We start from the raw sequence: 18,403 nt of genomic DNA on the forward strand, positions 1-18,403 counted from the left end.
CTTCAGTGCTGCACTCAGGCTTTAGCTAGTTGTGTTGAGTGGGGGCTACTCTCCATTGCCCTGCTCGAGCTTTTCATTGCGGTGGCTTCTCTCGTTGTGGAGCACAGGCTCTAGGCACATGGGCTCCAGTAGTTTCAACATGAGGACTCAGAAGTTGCAGCCCGCAGACTCTAGAGCATGGGCCCAGTAGTGGTGGAGCATGGGCTTAGATGCTCCACATGCATGTGGGATCTTCCTGGACCAGGGATTGAAACCGTGTCCCCTGCACTGGCAGGCAGATTCCTATCCACTGTGCCACCAGGGAAGTCCCAAAACTGCTGTATTTTTGAAGTATTTCAGGTAATGAAGCAATGCAAAATCTGAAGATCAGTATCTAATCGTTTTCTAGATTTGGTTTGGGTTGCATAATCTCAAGAAATCTTAACTCATCAAGGTATGGGGTGCTGTTCTCAGCTGTTTCATGGGACAGGAACCAACTGGCAGGCACAGACAGGCTTGTATTCAGATACCAGCCTGCAGAAGTGGGGTTCACAGGTGTGCGTGGGTTGGTGGGGAGAAGGACTGCTTTCACTCCTGGATCCATGCAACTTAATCATCTCACTGCACTCCCACCAGCAAAGGTGGGAATGGGAAACCTCTGTTTTATGGGACTTTCCTATTTCTGTTGGGTAGGCAGTGGCTCAGTTCTATTTTAGGAATGTGAAACTTAACTCATGAGGTCAAAACCACAACAAACCTGCTGGTGAGAGCATGGATGCTGCAATCATGCTCAATCATCATCCCATATCTTCTAGTCTTCGTTCAATTTAAATGTTCAGTGCCTCCACCCATCTCAGCCTGTGATCCTCCAACCGACCAGTGCAGGAGAACCACTCACTGCTATAACACACACAGATTCCCAGACCTCATCCCCAGACCTTCCTGCCTGGCAGGACCAGGTGAGAATACCAAATGTGCTTTTTAAGCAAGATCCCTCCAGGGTATGAGGATGGGTGCGGCTGTTTGGGAAACTGCTCACCAGCAAGTCTGCACAGCTGTGAATAACAATAGAGTTTAGCCTAAAGAATTTCCAATCTGCCGGCAAACTGTGTAAAAATTATGAGGACCTGTCTTCTAAATAGAAAATAAAAGTGTTGCTCTGTGAATAAGTAGTCTGCATGCGTGTGTGCTCATTCGCTTCAGTCATGTCCAACTCTTTGCAACTCTTTGCAATCCACAGGATTCTCCGGGCAAGAATACTGGAGTGGGTTGCCATGCCATCCTCCAGGGGATCTTCCAGACCCAAAGATCAAACCTGAGTCTCTTATGTCTGCTGCATTGGCAGGTGGGTTCTTTATCACTAGCGCCACCTGGGAAGCCCGAATATGTAGTCTATACACTCTAATTTTGACCACCTACCAAGATGTAAACACTCGCAAGACGATTGAGGTATGCTTTGTAATCTACTTCTAATTAACTGGTATACTTCAATGATGAGAATACATGACGACTATCATTTAATTGCCTGCTTTCTATAGGTTTAAAAGCATTAAAGGAAGTTAAGTCTGAGCCCTTGGACTACATAAACATTTTCCAAAATGAGAACATGCCTGGAAACTTCAGATGTTGTTCCTTCAAGGTTTCACTGAAGTGACAAAGATGTTAAGAAGACAGCAACTCTTGCAGGGACAAATCCATGGCCCTCCTGCACCATCTTTATCCTGGTTTTTATTCAAAAGTTGCCTCCTTGATCACCCTCTGTAGCATTGCATTCCCACCCTAAGCCCATTGATTCACTTTTCTGCTTCATAAACTCATCACAACTCATCCATATTTGCCTACTTTCTGCTTTCCCCACTAAAACATAAGATTCCTAGAGAAGGGACTGTCAATGTTGTTCATTGCTGTAACCTCAGATTCTAAAACAGTGCCTAGCATCACTTTTCACTTTCATGCACTGGAGAAGGAAATGGCAACCCACTCCAGTGTTCTTGCCTGGAGAATCCCAGGGATGGGGGAGCCTGGTAGGTTGCTGTCTGTGGGGTCGCACAGAGTCAGACATGACTGAAATGACTTAGCAGCAGCATGTAAAAGGCACTTACTCACTGAATTGATGAATACTTCATACACTTATCAGGATTCATCTGTGTTCGCCTACTTTCTGCTTTCCCCACTGAAGCACAAAATTCCAAGGGACTGTCAATGTTGTTCACTGCAGTCACCTCAAATCCTGAAACAGTACCTAGCATGTAAAAGGCCCTTAAATATTTGTTGAACCAATGAGCCACTGAATACCTGAATGCGCTGATCAGCAGCCTGCAGCCAGATCTACACAGAAAAACTAACCCAAACTCAGCAAGATCCTAACAAGAGGCAGACATGAAGATCAGATCCTTCCATGAGGTTGGCTGTGCAGTGTCCAGAGCACATGGAGAACACTGATGGGAATTCTTTTTCCATCAAGAATCTCTGTGTGTGTATGGTGAGGAAGAGGGATACACATAACCCAATGACTGTCCCACCCACCAACACGGAAATAAAAGAGCAACTGGAATCCCACATACAGGTGAACTCTAAAAAAGCAGGATTCACAGAAACAGAGAGTAGAGCGGATGCTACCGGGGCTGGGGAGTGGCAGCAATGTGGAGGTGTCAGTCCCCAGTTGTAAGTTCTGGGGATCTATTGCACAGCATGATGGTTATAGTTAATAACAGTGTATTGCACACTTGAAAGTTGCTAAGAGAATAAATTTTAAGTGTTTTAACCCCCGCCCCCCCCCCACACAAAAGATGATAATTATATGATGTAATGGAGGTTTAAGCTAAGGCTATGGTGGTAATTATTTTGCAGCAAATAACTGTATCAAGTCAATATGTACACCTTCGATTTATACATGTTACATGTCAATTCTATCCCAATAAAGCTGAGGGGGAAAAACAACTTAAAAAAAAAAAAAAAAGCAACTGGTTCTGTTTTTCAAGAAAAAAGAGAGAAAATACCTAACTGTTTGGCTGTTGCCTGTTACATGGTGGCCAAGTCAGCTCTCTGAAGATGTTTGCTAGTATGTTCAAAGCAGGTTGGGTGATAAAGTGAAGTTACACTCTGCCTAGGAAGTCTCCTTGGCAGGAACAGCTGTAGGTCTAGTCTCAACCAGGCAAATGTGTGGATTGGAGCTGGCTGACCAGATACGCAGGGGAGAACAGCAGGCATGATGCCTTCTGGGACAGCAGTGGTGATGACAGCAACAGGAAGTGAGGGAAAGAACTTCCTGTCAGGTGAAGCCACACTGAGTGGTCTCCAACCCATCTTCTACAAAACCAGTTCTGAAGAGAGCTCAGTGTTGCTGGAAATGGTTTCAGCAGTGACCCTGGAAAGGACAGCCACCAAGAGCCCTGGCCTCTGATGCTACAGTGGCTGCAACACCACGACCCGGAGGTTTTCAAGCTTTTAAACTTTATTTTTTGACATAACCTCAAACACACAAACAGACTGCAAAAAGAGTACAAAGAATTTGCCTCGCTCAGACAACCTGCTTGTTACCATTCTACCACATTGGTTTGGTGATTCTATTTTATGATATCCATACTACATTTTTTAACCACTTGAAAGTAAGCTGAGGACACAATGACATGCAACCCTAAATATTTTAGTATTTCCTAAAAAGGACACTCCCAGACACACCGAAGTATGATGATAAAAATCAGGAAATTATTATTGTTTTAATACTATTCTCTACTCTGAAGACGTCAGACAAATCTCTTTAGCAGTCCCAATAATGGCTTCAGAGCAAAAACAGGAACACACGTCCAGAACCGCATGTGACATTCAGCTGTCATATCTTTTTAGCCTCCTTTAATCAGAAACAGTTCCTTTATCTTTCGTGACCTTGGCATTTTTTGAAAAGTACAGCCTTGTTGTTTTGAAGAATGTCCCTCAGTGGAGATCTGTCCATTTCTTCATGATTAGATTCAAGGTACACATTTCAGGCAGGAATTTCCCAGAAGTGGTGCTGGTCCGTCCAGGTGTGTTTTCTCAGGAGACCCCTGACATTGCTTTGTCCCAATACCACTGATGTTAAATCAGTTGGTCAAAGTTGTGTAAGGCAAGTTTATCCACTATCAAGTTACTATTTTCCCTTTGTAGTTAATAAGTAACTTGATGGGAGATACTTAGAGACTAAGTAATTACCCTGTTCCTCATCCCATCTACTGATTTCAGCACCCAGCATATGGATAAAATTCTGTGTGAGGTCAAGTAAGGTCAAACTTCAGAGAGAGAAAAAAACAAAACAAAACAGAGCTGGTTGAAGCAACAGCTGATGAGCCAGAACAAGCATTGAGACTCTTGTCTCAGACTTAATTTGAATAACGCCAGGGTATGTTCAGTCCTAAAGGAAATCAATCCTGAATATTCACTGGAAGGACTGAAGCTGAAGCTCCAATACTTTGGCCATCTGATTTGAAGAGATGACTCATCGAGTCATCGAAAAAGACCCTGATGATGGGAAAGACTGAAGGCAAAAGGAGAAAGGGGTGGTAAAGGATAAGATGGTTAGATAGCATCACCAACTCAATGGACATGAATCTTAACAAATTTCGGAAAGTACTGAAGGACAGAAGAGCCTGGGGTGCTATAGTCCATGAGGTCATGAAGAGTCAGACACAACTTAGTGACTGAACAGCAACTAATGTTCACTCTTAGCTGTTAAGAAAAATTAGCTCTAGATTTGCTTTTGAAAGTATTCTATAAGTACCCATTACTATGCTAGTTTCTCTTACGGTGAATCATGCCTGCTTGACACAGCCCTTCATTTACAAAGTGCATAGTGGCAACACCCAAGTTCAGAGGTCTGACAGCTAGTCACCCTCACTCAGAGGCCTGGCTCTCCAGGGACATGGCTAAAGGGTCAGTTCAGGGATCCACTATTGGTGGATTGGTTCACTACTGGTGCGTGTGTGCTAAGTCGCTTCAGTTGTGTCTGACTCTGTGCAACGCTATGGACTGTAGTCCACCAGGCTCCTCTGTCCATGGGGATTCTCCAGGCAAGAATACTGGAATGGGTTGTGAATAAGCCAAACTGGAGCTCCTAAACCTGGCCGTGCCTTACTATAAGGCAAGGCAAACTCGGGATTTTGTTTTTAAATGTAGTTCCCATAGTGGACCTATATTTAAAAACAAAGCCCTAACTCTCCATTAAGCTGAAGCTCTAATACTTTGACCACCTGATGCGAAGAACTGACTCATTGGAATAGATGCTGGGAAAGATTAAAGGCAGGAGAAGGGGACAACAGAGGATGAGATGGTTGGATGGCATCACCGACTCAATGGACATGAGTTTGAGTAAGCTCCAGGAGTTGGTGATGGACAGGGAAGCCTGGTGTGCTACAGCCCATGGGGTCCAAAAGAGTGGGACATAACTGAGCGACTGAACTGAACTCTCCATTGCCTTATAGTAAGGCACAGCCAGGTTTAGGACCTCCAATTTGGCTTATTCAAAAAACCTTTTTTAAACTTTGTTACCATAAAGTTAAACACTTCAGAAAGAACATATTGAAATCACACACTGGTTGTTACACTACAACACAGTGATGTCCACCTCTAACACTATGCTCTATATTGCATCTGCCTTTCCTCTTGGCATATGTCTATTTTATCAGGATTGGGATCATATTACTTATACTAGATATCTTCAGGCTGGGTTCCACTAGAGATTAAGCCCTACAGAAAAGGATTTATGTGTCTATTTTCCTTTTTTTAAAAATTTTAATTTTATATTGGAGTATAGCCAATTAACAATGTTTCGATAGTTTCAGGTGAACAGCAAAGGGCCTCAGTCACACATACACATGTATTCATTTTCCCTTAAACTCCTCTCCCATTCAGCTGCCACACAACATTGAGCAGAGTTCTCCATGCTATACAATAGGATTGAGTGTCTATTTTAATTTTCTCAAGGATGGTCTATAATTCAAATCACTCCAGAAGCATGGGAGAGAAGTTAATTCATAATATATTGGGGTTGGCCAAAAAGTTTGTTTGGGCTTTTCTGTAAGATATAATTGGAAATCCCAAATGAACTTTTTGGTCAACCCAATATCATGGTGGCCTTAGAGCATTCGGGCTTAATCCTCTTGTAGAGCCCCAGCTGAGGAGGGCTGGTCTGTACTGTTGTATAATTTGCTTTGTTCACCTAATGATCCTTAAAACAGACATGTAATAAGCATATATCAGGCACTGGGAATATAAAGAAAACTAAGACATAGCCTTTCTCTTGAAACGAAAAATCCAGCCAGGGAAAACAAAAATACCTAAATATTCAAAATGCCAAAAAGCAGAGGCGTGGCAGTGACATTAGATGAAATGTCACTGCCTGGGGTGTCCCAGGCAACGGAACACTAGTGACATTAGATGAAATCAGGGAAGCCTCCTTGAGGAGACAAAGTGTAAATGGGTCCTTTAAGGATAGACTGGACCTCAGAGCCACAAAGGAGAGAGACAGCAGGTATTCCGGATGGGAGGACGGGCATGCCAAGATGCCCAGGGATGGCTGCTCCAGCCAGGTCACAGGGGATCTGGGGGAAAGTGGGAGAAGATGTAGCAAAGAAGGAAGCATTAGACTTCCATGGTGGTCCAGGGGCTAAGACTCTGTGCTCCCAATGCAGGAGGCCCAGGTTCAATCCTGGTCAGGGAACTAGATCCCACGTGCTGCAACTAAGAGTTCACATGCCAGCTAAATATCCTTCGTGCTGCACCTGAGACCTGGCACAGTCAAATAAATAAATAAATAAACATCAAAAATTTTAGAAAAGAAGGAATGAGGGCCTCCAAACTGGCCCCAGAGGAGGAGGTGACCCTAAGTGGTCCTTAGGCAGGAGGGATGTAAGAGGCCACCGGAGGGATGGTCAAGGGGCTCTGATGACCACCGCAGCCAGGGCTGATGGAGCAGGGGAGACGGAGAGGGACAGAGACATGGGGGCCGACAAGAGTGGTGAAGGAAGAGGCCACAGAACTTGGTGACTGAGCTGGCAGCGGCTGTTCTTTTAGCACCCAGCCTGCTGAGATCCAACCTGCATAACAAATTCAGGCTGCTAATAGGAAAAAAAAAAGCAAAGCATGCAAGAAGGCCCCACCAGCTGCCACCGTTCCACTATGCACTGAGATGATTTCACGGCCGAGGTAGGGGTAACAAAGGGGGATAAGAGGAGGAGGCCAGAAGGGATAAGACAGGACACTGGAGTAAACTGAGGTAACTGCCTGGAGAACTGCCCAGGTTCCCTCCAAGCTCTAACAAAACATCTTATGTAATATCTCTTGGGCAGTGGGCCCCCGTGTGACAGCAAATTAGACATGCAGAAGATGCTACAGCAGAACACATCTGTGGCACTCTCCTGAATGCCACAAATAAAGCAAAATCTAAAAGCTTCCTTTTCAGTGGAGGATCTCCCTCTTCATCTAAAGGGAATACAAGTAGTCAGGCTGCATAAATAATACTTAATAGGAAAAAGTGAAAGTCAGTAGAATGAACAGTTAACAACAGCAACTCTGGGACTCAACATGAACAAGCTCCAACATGGGGATCTTTCCCTAAACTGGAGTATAATGGGCGAGTGAGTGTGCAAATTCTAAAATAACCAAGATCCCACCTCCCAAAGAAAGAGTCAGGGTATGGGTTCTTATGCTTTGAGATTATGAAGAGACGTCACCAAATAGGACCTTAGCAATATTCCTCAGGGAGCAGACAGCTGCTAAGTGGGGAAGGGAAGGTGGAGGATTCGGTAAGCAGTTTATGTAGTAATCTGGTATAGTGGTCCCTTGATATCTACAGGAAATTGGTTCCAGGACCACTACCACTTCTTGGATACCAAAATCCATGGATGCTCAAGTCTTTTATATTAAATGATGCAGTATTTGCATATAATCTACGTACATCTTCCCGTATACATTTTAAATCAGCTCTAGATTACTTTTAATACCTAATACAACATAAATGCTATGTACATAGCTGCTGGCACGCAGAAAACTCAAGTTTTGTTTTCTGGAACTTTCAGGAAATGTTCCTTTTTGAATATTTTTGATCTGCAGTTGGTCAACATGGAGGGCTGACTATATTCAATAACACTTTTTGTCCTTAGGAACAGAAGAACCAAAATAGTCATATAAAATGACAAATCAGAAAGTGATAACAACCCCAGAAAAGGAACTGGAGGAAAAGTGACTGGGAACAACCCAAAGGTTGACAGGCCCTGGCTGTTGAGAGCCTGAAAGAGAGGGAAAAACCATAGGAGACAAAGGAAAGTTTTGTTTGAGTCGTTTTAAGCTCAGAACAAGTTAAACATGTTTGAAAACCGACAACATGTATTCAGGTCTGTGAGAGGCATCACTAAAACATACAATTTCCTTTTATGCCTAAATCACACATCCCTTTTACTCTCTGCTCCAAAAATTTGGAAAACCAGCTCCTGGGCAGAATCCCAAACAGGCATACTGTCATTCACATAACCTCATTTTTAATTAGGCAGGGAGTATGTGCCTGGGGATACAGCAAGAAGCAACACAGATATAGCCTCTTCTTCAAAGAGCTCTCATCTCATTTTTAAAATTAGACGAGTAGATCCATCACCAATGTTAATATATTCCTCATTTTTCTTGTTAACTTATTCTACATTGGATATGAGGGCAGTGTTAGGAGATATTTTACATTTGGGGGACATGGGTGTACTGTGTGTTTGGGAAGGAACTTAGAAAAGCCTCCCCCCACTTCTGGAAGGAATAATGGATAGGACTTGGTGGGGGTTGGGGAAGCAGGTGCCCCTGAGCAGGGACACTTGGCACTGAAGTGAGTGTTTGAAGGTCCAGCCCTGGAGGGAACAACATACCAAGAGGCTGCAAAAGGAAGCAGACCATGCCATGGTGGGTTGGCATTTCATCCTAAGACAAAAGAAGCCAACTGTGGGAGGGAGATTTAAACTGGAACTGGATTTTGGAGAGACCTCTCTTGAGGTAGGACTGGAGATGGGGAAGTCCTATTGTGAGGCAGGACCAGTGAGGAAGTTGCCATGGAGACCCGGCAGAGTGAGGATACTGTGCCTAGAAATGCAGGAACTTGGACCAGGGACCACCTCAGATCATTCTCTCAGGAATTTTGATGGGAGCTCTTCTGATGGGTGGGGTGTGAACGTGCAGAGTGCTACAAAGACAGAGATGCATTTGTCTCATCCACCACCTCCAGGTCAGTTTGCCTGAGTCTGAATCCCTGCTCTGTCCCCTACAGTTTCTTGACCTCCCTGAGCCTCAATGTCCTAAAACCATATTTGAAAAGTTAAATTTGAAAGTATTTAGATTTGAATGATCAAGAAGTAAGAGCAATGAAAAAAGATATGTCAAAATTTGTAGAATGAATTGTACACCTAAAGCTTGCGGGTTGCAACTAAATTAGGTAAGGGAAATATGTGGTCTTAAGAGCTTCAGGACCCAGATAATCACGATGGTGTGATCACTCACCTAGAGCCAGACATCCTGGAATGTGAAGTCAAGTGGGCCTTAGAAAGCATCACTACAAACAAAGCTAGTGGAGGTGATGGAATTCCAGTGGAGCTATTTCAAATCCTGAAAGATGATGCTGTTAAAGTGCTGCACTCAATAAGCCAGCAAATTTGGAAAACTCAGCAGTGGCCACAGGACTGGAAAAGGTCAGTTTTCATTCCAATCCCAAAGAAAGGCAATGCCAAAGAATGCTCAAACTACCACACAATTGCACTCATCTCACACGCTAGTAAAGTAATGCTCAAAATTCTCCAAGCCAGGCTTCAGCAATATGTGAACCATGAACTTCCTGATGTTCAAGCTGGTTTTAGAAAAGGCAGAGGAACCAGAGATCAAATTGCCAACATCCGCTGGATCATGGAAAAAGCAAGAGAGTTCCAGAAAAACATCTATTTCTGCTTTATTGACTATGCCAAAGCCTTTGACTGTGTGGATCACAATAAACTGTGGAAAATTCTGAAAGAGATGGGAATACCAGACCACCTGATCTGCCTCTTGAGAAATCTGTATGCAGGTCAGGAAGCAACAGTTAGAACTGGACATGGAACAACAGACTGGTTCCAAATAGGAAAAGGAGTACGTCGAGGCTGTATATTGTCACCCTGCTTATTTAACTTATATGCAGAGAACATCATGAGAAACACTGGACTGGAAGAAACACAAGCTGGAATCAAGATTTCCGGGAGAAATATCAATCACCTCAGATACGCAGATGACACCATCCTTATGGCAGAAAGTGAAGAGGAACTAAAAAGCCTCTTGATGAAAGTGAAAGTGGAGAGTGAAAAAGTTGGCTTAAAGCTCAACATTCAGAAAACGAAGATCATGGCATCCGGTCCCATCACTTCATGGGAAATAGATGGGGAAACAGTGGAAACAGTGTCAGACTTTATTTTTCTGGGCTCCAAAATCACTACAGATGGTGACTGCAGCCATGAAATTAAAAGACGCTTACTCCTTGGAAGGAAAGTTATGACCAACCTAGATAGCATATTCAAAAGCAGAGACATTACTTTGCCAACAAAGGTCCGTCTAGTCAAGGCTATGGTTTTTCCTGTGGTCATGTATGGATGTGAGAGTTGGACTGTGAAGAAGGCTGAGCGCCAAAAAATTGATGCTTTTGAACTGTGGTGTTGGAGAAGACTCTTGAGAGTCCCTTGGACTGCAAGGAGATCCAACCAGTCCATTCTGAAGGAGATTAGCCCTGGGATTTCTTTGGAAGGAATGATGCTGGAGCTGAAACTCCAGTACTTTGGCCACCTCATGCGAAGAGTTGACTCATTGGAAAAGACTCTGATGCTGGGAGGGATTGGGGGCAGGAGGAGAAGGGGACGACAGAGGGTGAGATGGCTGGATGGCATCATGGACTCGATGGACGTGAGTCCGAGATAAACTCATATGGGTCTGTGAACATTAAAAGACATACATACATATATGTCTATATATACATAATATAACATGTATGTGCCTGGGGGCATAGAAAGCAGCAACGCATGACCTATACTTATACATATATAACATGTATATAACATGGTTTATACATATATATATAATATGTCTAAAACAGGTAAGGATATAGTGAGTCAGTACATCATTTATCTTTATTTCTGTCCTATATTTTATAGTATGTGGGTTTGTTGTAGAGAGTAGTATATAAGATTTTCAAAAAGAGTCACCCTCTGCAAACCACAAAACACTCTTAGATTCTCATGAATCTCGATTCTCTTGGCAGATAATTGAACCCCTTTACTGTTAGCTCTGATTGTCCTCTTTATCACCATAAATACCTTCAATGTTTATAGGAGGCAAAGATACCATGAGCCACATGTGGCTGCTGAGTAATTCAAATATGGCCCGTCCAAACTGAGATATATTCTCATGTAAGATACACACAAGGCTTTGAAGAATTAAGTTTGACCAGAAGAATGTAAAATAGCTCAAAAACAACTTTTATATTAATTTAATAATATTTTATACATATTGGTTTAATGAAAATAAATTATTAAAATTAATTCACCTGACTAAAAAAAAATCCTTCTAATCTCTTGGGTTTAATTGCTAAGTTCCTAACTTCTTAATTTAGTTGACTGGGTTATTAATTTTTGCCTGTTTTCTTGCAAATATGAGTCATTAAGACCACATATTTCCCCTACCTTATTTAGTTGCAACCCACAAGCTTTAGGTGTACAATTCATTCTACAAATTTTGACATATCTTTTTTCATTGCTATTACTTCTTGATCATTCAAATCTAAATACTTTCAAATTTAACTTTTTAAATATGCTTTTAAATTATATTTTAAAACTGATACATAATTTAGCTTCACTGCATTCAGAGAACTTGGTCAATATGATACTCATTATTTTAAATATGTTAGAACTTACTTTATGACCTGGTGTATGTTCAATTTTTGTAAAAGTATACTCTTTACTTGCTGGAACTATGTATTCTATTTAATTGGTTTGATCAAGCTTATTAATTGCTTTGCTTCTTAATCCCTTACTGGTTTTTTGTTAGCTTGTTCCATCAGTTACTGAAATAGATATGCTAAAATCTCTCATTATGTTGTCACATTTGTCAACTTTTTTTTGTCATTCTGTCACTTTTTACTTTGTATAGTTTGGAGCTGTATTTTTAGGTGCATACAAGTTTAGTTTAGTCCTGTTTTGTTTTGTTTTAATTTTCCTGGGAAACCAAAACTTTGATATTATATATATATGGCTTGGGTTATAGTTCTACTGGACTGAGCCACTCCAAAGGAAGAATAAACAAGAAAACCAGATACCAAATCCTGGGTGACTAAGGACTTGATTCCAGAAAATGACAAGCAAAGCACAGAGAGTATTGGTAGCCCTATTTGAAAAAAAAATAAGTACCACTACTCTGGCTTCCTCTTTTGTTGCTGGAGTCTAGATTGGAAATGAAAACAAGATGTTTGTGAAAAGCAGAAATGATATAGAGAACAAGATAGAAGAGAATATAAAAGTAGAAGCTGAGGGGAGAGAAAGGACTAGAGAAGAAGGAACACTACATGAATAACAGAAAAACTGCTTCTGCTTTGAACTCAACACATGTAAGCCTTTAATTATGAAAATGACACCTCGTCTTAAAGGCAGACTTCATGTTCAAAAGACAACGTCCTATTCCATCAAAACAGACTTTTCAAATGTGTTATTTGTATCAATTTTTTCCTCTTTAATCATATCACATCACATGAAGCAGAACCATTAATTCCAGATATTTAAAACTTGAAAAGGGGAAGAATTCATGGGTATAAGGAGGTGATGAACCATCCAATATTACTTAATTCTGTATATTTTTCCACACGCTAAAGGGGAACAAAAATGTCTTGCATGGCCTCTAAAGATCAAACAAGAAATAAGCTTTTCCTCTAGGACGTGGGGGAATTCTTCAGTAGAAACCCAGAGGTACAGGGAACACAAGTCACATAACTAAAAACAAAGCAGAGAAAGTGCAGTGTTAGAAAAGGTAAGGAGACGTTCCCAGGGGTGTCTGTGGCAGTCTGGAAGAGACAACCACTCCCTGACCACAGAGGCTCATGGAGCTGAAGTGCTCCTCAGGGTCAGCCTGTCCTGCTGCCTGACCTGGGGCGGCCGTGGCCTAGAGGTGACCGCACTAGCTGAGAATCTATAGCGCACAGCCACGTGGTAACTCATCGTGGCTCCTGGCACAAGTCCTTCCTCGGTCTCCCCGGTTCAAAGCCAATGTTGAGCTAATCAGTTAGTAGTAAGGAACTACCCATGCAAAGCTGAACATACACATACCCATGACCCAGCAATCTCACCCCTACCTAGACTCTCATCAGAAATGCACATACAGGGGCTTCCCAGGTGGCATTAGTGGTAAAGAATCTGTATGCCAACATAGGGGATACAAGAGACACAGGTTCGATCTCTGGGTCTGAAGATACCCTGGAGTAGGAAGTGGCAACCCACTCTAGAATTCTTTCCCGGAGAATTCTATGGATAGAGGAGCCTGGTGGGCTACAGTCTATAGGGCCATAAAGAGTTGGACACGACTGAGTGACTGAGCGACTGAGCACACAGATGGTCCAGTGGTCAAGACTCCATGCTCCCAATGCAGGGGCCCTGGATTCAATCCCTGGCCAGGGAACCAGAACCCAAATGCCATAATAAATTAAAAAATTAAATAAATATAATATTTTAAAAAGCTGTTAAAAAGAGAAATATGCGTGCACCCACACACACACACACAAGCCAGGTATGAAAACAGTCATGGCATCACTAACTGTAATAGCCAAACCTGCCACCTGCCCAAGTGTCCATCAACAGTGCACAGACAAAGATATAGTATATTTTTCACCCACAGGCCCAATCAGCAATGAGTGAGCACCCTACAGCGAGAGGCAGCATCTGGAGTGAGTCTCAGAAACCCAAGTCCGAAGGAAAGAAGACAGACACTGCAGAATTCCAGTGATACAAGCTCGAGAGTCAGCAGGGGTTCTCTTCCAGGATGCAGTGACTCAAAGGGGACCCACGGGTGCTCCTGCTTCTTGATCTGAGAGCATGGTATGCTGAATTTGTAAAATCTGTTGGACAGTAATCCACTTATGCCTACCTTCCTAGCATGTATGCTATACTTAGAAAAACAAGATAACGCTCTTCTAAGTAAGACAAGCCTGGTCATGTCCTTGTACCTCTAACCTCATTTTTCTTCTGCTCGCTACATCTTCCTTGCTCCCCCTCTGCACGTGTGCTCAAGCTGGGTCTCTCTTCCTGCTGCTGCTGCTGCTGCTGCTGCTGCTGCTAAGTCGCTTCAGTCGTGTCCGACTCTGTGCGACCCCATAGACAGCAGCCCACTAGGCTCCTCTGTCCCTGGGATTCTCCAGGCAAGAATACTGGAGTGGGTTGCCATTTCCTTCTCCAATGTATGAAAGGGAAAAGTGAAAGTGAAGTCGCTCAGTCGTGCCCGACTCTTAGCGACCCCATGGACTGCAGCCTACCAGGCTCCTCTGTCCATGGGATTTTCCAAGCAAGAGTACTGGAGTGGGGTACCATTGCCTTCTCCAGGGTCTCTCTCCCTAATGGCCTGCATGTCACCATCCACAGTGATGGTTTCCTCCCACAATAAGCCAGTGATTCACCCACTTCTGGATGCCTTTGCTAACACCCCTCATACTGATCCAGCCCCTTGCTGCTGCTTCTCGGCAGTTAGGGAGTGCGTACCATTGTTAATGTGTGTATACTTCCAGTTGCTTTAATTCTGCCAAGGCTTCCCAGATGAACCAAAAACACAGAGCATGCCCTCTGGGAGCGTCTCCACAGGCAATTCAGATTAAATTGATTAAACCGCTTCTCAGGAACTAGAAGGGTGTGCAAAGGGAGCCGTGACCCTTCTTCCAAGACTCTCCCTTCTGCCCCCAGCACCTGGATGAACTCCCATAGAGGACTTGAAACCTCTTCTATTGTCTCTTTCACCTCCCAAGAGCCAACCTGCTAGACAAACTCCTGCCAAACAGACCAGCAGGGCAAATAGGGGAGGACTGGAGGAGACACATCAAAGAACAAAGGGTTTTTTCTTATCCTGCCTTGAACATAGTCTTAAAATTCAACACTATTACTCAGCCAGAAAAAACCAAAATAATGCCATTTGCAGCAACATAAATGGACCTAGAGATTGTAATACTGAGTGACGCAAGTCAAAGACAAATATCATAGGATATCGCTTTTATGTGGAATCTAAAAAAATAGTACAAATGAACTTATTTACAAAACAGAAATAGAATCACAGATGTAGAAAATAAACTTATGGTTACCAAGGGGGAAAGAAGAGGGAAGGGTTACTTGGGAGACTGGGATTGACATATACACACTACTATATATAAAACAGATAAACAAGAAGAACTACTGTATAGCACAGGGAACTCTGTTCAGTACTGTATAACGAATGGCCTATATGGAAAAAGAATCTAAAAAAAAAAACATATATATATATATGGCTTCCCCAGAGGCTCCACGGTAAAGAATCTGCCTGTAATGCAGGAGATGCAAGTTCAGTCCCTCGGTTGGGAAGATCCCTTGGAGAAGGAAATGGCAACCCACTCCAGTATTCTTGCCTGGGAAATCCCATGGACAGAGGACCCTGGCAGTCTACAGTCTAGCGTGTATGCAAAAGAGTCGAACACGACTTAGTGACTAAACAACAACAAATACATATTTATATATAACTGATTCACTTGGCTGTACAGCAGAAACTAACACGACATTGTAAACCAACTATATTCCAATAAAAACTAATAAATTAATTCCAAAAAATTCAATACTAACCTATCATGGTAATATGAAACAATCTGGCAGTTTAAGCCAAAATTATAAGCATTTTCAAAATAGGCAGTCATTAATGTGCATGTTTATCATTGATGCCTGTCAGCCCTCTCCCTCTCTCTTCCACAAACACCTTCATGCCTTCCCACCTCACCCATTTTTTTTCTCGCCTAAAGAAAGACCCAACAACTAATCATAACCAAGATTCATTTTATCTCACAGAAATAGCGTCCCTCAGACAACAGACAGACCTATGAAGAGGTTCACTATACTCTGGTCACAGGGCTCTGCCAGTTTACATCAGTCTCTCCTCGTCCAAGCCCTGGCTGGAATTCAGGTGATTCCTGGCTCTACGACTAGAAATGTAAGACATTCTGCTAACCTGTCAAGCTTTCAGGATTAGGTGAATGAAACCACAACCCATCCTGACAGTTTCTGCCTCTGTGCCCCTTCACTCAGCAGACAGGATTCCTCCCCAAGGTTCCTCTCTTCTGTGGAAGCAGATTACCAAGAGCAGGGCTCAGCTTAACACCAGAGGGCAGGAGCCACATCTCCTTCCTCTTTGTAATCCCAAAGTCGGATCCATGCTTGGCCTGATGAGCAGGTAAACCAAAGGGGCTGGCAGGTAAAAACCATTTTCCCTTTTAAACAGACTGATACTTAATGAAGCAAAGGCCACAGACATGAACTAAGATATGAGGACATAAAATGTCTTTCCAGTGAGTTAGTGATTCTGCAGGACCCTCTTCATTGGTGAACACATTTGCCATCAGAACCACAGAACCAGGGGCCTGAAAGGGATCTTGGCCATCTGCAGGTCAAGCCTCCCACTACAGATCAGGAGATGGAGTCTTACAGGGGGATCAGCGTTGGCCAAGGTCACCCACCTCTTGTGGGGTTGGGCAGGACCTAGCTTCTTTCTATTCGAAGATGCTCTCAGAAAATCTTGTATTACTTAACACACTAAAGGAGCATATAAAATCCATGCCCATGTCAAGCCACTCCTTACAACTCAGGAAACACCAAAGGTCACCACAAAACGTGTCTCTTCCGCAGGGCTGGCCGCACAGAGTGGGCACGAAAGGTCACTGGCGAATTTCTACCTGCAGACACTGCACATCACGCCTTCCCGATGGATGCGAAAGACAGCCGCCGGAGCTGCTAGTCACCGAGGGTCCTTCCATCCTGTCCCGGGGAAATGAGTTAACTGGGCTCTCCTGGCTCGGAAGCTTCGAGCAATGAATTAAACCCCAAGTCGCTGCGGAACACATAAGGGAAAGGCACACCGCGCCTGGAGCGCACATCCCGGCCGTTCACCCCTCCGTCTCCACCGCGTCCACACTTGCGCGGGCCGCGGCGTACCCAGCCGGTCCGCTACGCGCGAGGCCACGACTCCCAGCCCGCGCCCCCGCCAGGCGCATCTGGGGGAGCCGTGCCCTGGGCGCTGCCCGTAGGAAGCTGGGGCGGAGCCGCCGGGCCCAGCCACGCGGGGGCAGGGACCGATCGCCGCCGCCGCCCCCGGCCAGCGGCCCCGTTACGCCGAGGAGGGGGCTGCGCCACGTACCTCGGCCGGCAGGTGCCGCCGCCGCCGCCTCGGTTCGCGGCTGCAGGGGACGCCGCTCCGCGCCACCCACCGCCTTCTTTCGCATATTAGGGAGCGGGCGCCAGCCTGCCTCTAGTCCCGGGCCCCGCGCCCCGGCCCGCCCCCAGCGCCGCGCTAGCGCCCATTCAGTCCCGGACCGAGCGCTCCCCGGCTCGGATGCGGAGGAGGGGCGTGGGGCGGGGCCTGGAGTCACGAGGACACGAGAACCAATCAGAGCGCGCGAGGGCTCCCGAGGCTGCCTAGCTCCCTGGACTCGCAACCCTCCCCACCCAGCGGGCCTAGGGGAGCCGGGCGCCCCCAGCTGGACGCGCGTCGTACTGTGTGCTGACGCTGGCGGGGTCCGGGGCACTCGCAGCCCTCTAGATCCCTGCGCGCGGTTAGATGGTGAAGGAACAAAAGGTGTTTGGACTGAGTATAGGACTTTACTGCGCAGAGGACTCGTAGACGCGGAGCTGCTGAATGAAGGGGCTTTATGGAGTCACGTGCTTTATTCTCTAGGATGGACCCGCAGACAACACTGGATTGGAGTTCCTGGGGCCCTGGAGACAACAACGAGAGCTGCCTGAGTGTATCTGGAAATTTGCTGAACAGTTTTATGTTGTTCCAAGTATTGGAGAAAAGTGAGAGAGCACTAATTTCGCGGATGGGTTATTGAGACTCAGCAGAAGTGAGTTACACTAAATCTTTTAGTGGCAGAGTATGAATGCGAACCTGCGTTTGGAGCGCTCATTTCCGTATCTCTGGAGTCACCCTTGAATCTGGAGAGGAAATGGCATACAGTTTTTAAAAGCGTGAATATTCGTGAATCCCCAAGTTCAGGAATTAAAAGACTTGAAAGCACGGATATGTTGTTTCTTTAATACAGCCAGGTGTGCGGTAGGACTTGTTGACTCTTCAGTAAGGTCGGTGAAGTTGTTCTGGTTTCAGAATATCCTTTGGGGTTGGCGAACACAGGGCATCGCAGTCATGTGCC

At 44.5% G+C, this 18,403-nt stretch overlaps 1 protein-coding gene across 3 annotated transcripts in view; it reads right to left on the minus strand.

The window, feature by feature from the left end:
* The window catches only part of ST3GAL5 (ST3 beta-galactoside alpha-2,3-sialyltransferase 5), a 58,473-nt gene extending 40,889 nt beyond the window's left edge, over positions 1-17,584 (minus strand). For 2 of the 3 annotated variants that reach the window (XM_086326550.1, XM_086326548.1), the window contains exon 1: positions 17,392-17,584. In XM_086326550.1, coding sequence (XP_086182676.1) covers positions 17,392-17,476 — 85 coding nt within the window. In that variant the 5' untranslated portion in view covers positions 17,477-17,584. Of the gene's footprint in view, positions 1-16,930; positions 17,086-17,391 lie in introns of all 3 variants that reach the window. The other variant, XM_086326549.1, reaches the window with a different exon arrangement.
* Positions 17,585-18,403: the final 819 nt, after the last annotated feature.

The sequence above is a fragment of the Bos grunniens genome, chromosome 11 (genome assembly GCF_055505025.1).
Source record: "Bos grunniens cultivar Pamir isolate PY7600 chromosome 11, Bosgru_T2T1.0, whole genome shotgun sequence".
In the NCBI taxonomy this organism is placed as follows: Eukaryota; Metazoa; Chordata; class Mammalia; order Artiodactyla; family Bovidae; genus Bos; species Bos grunniens.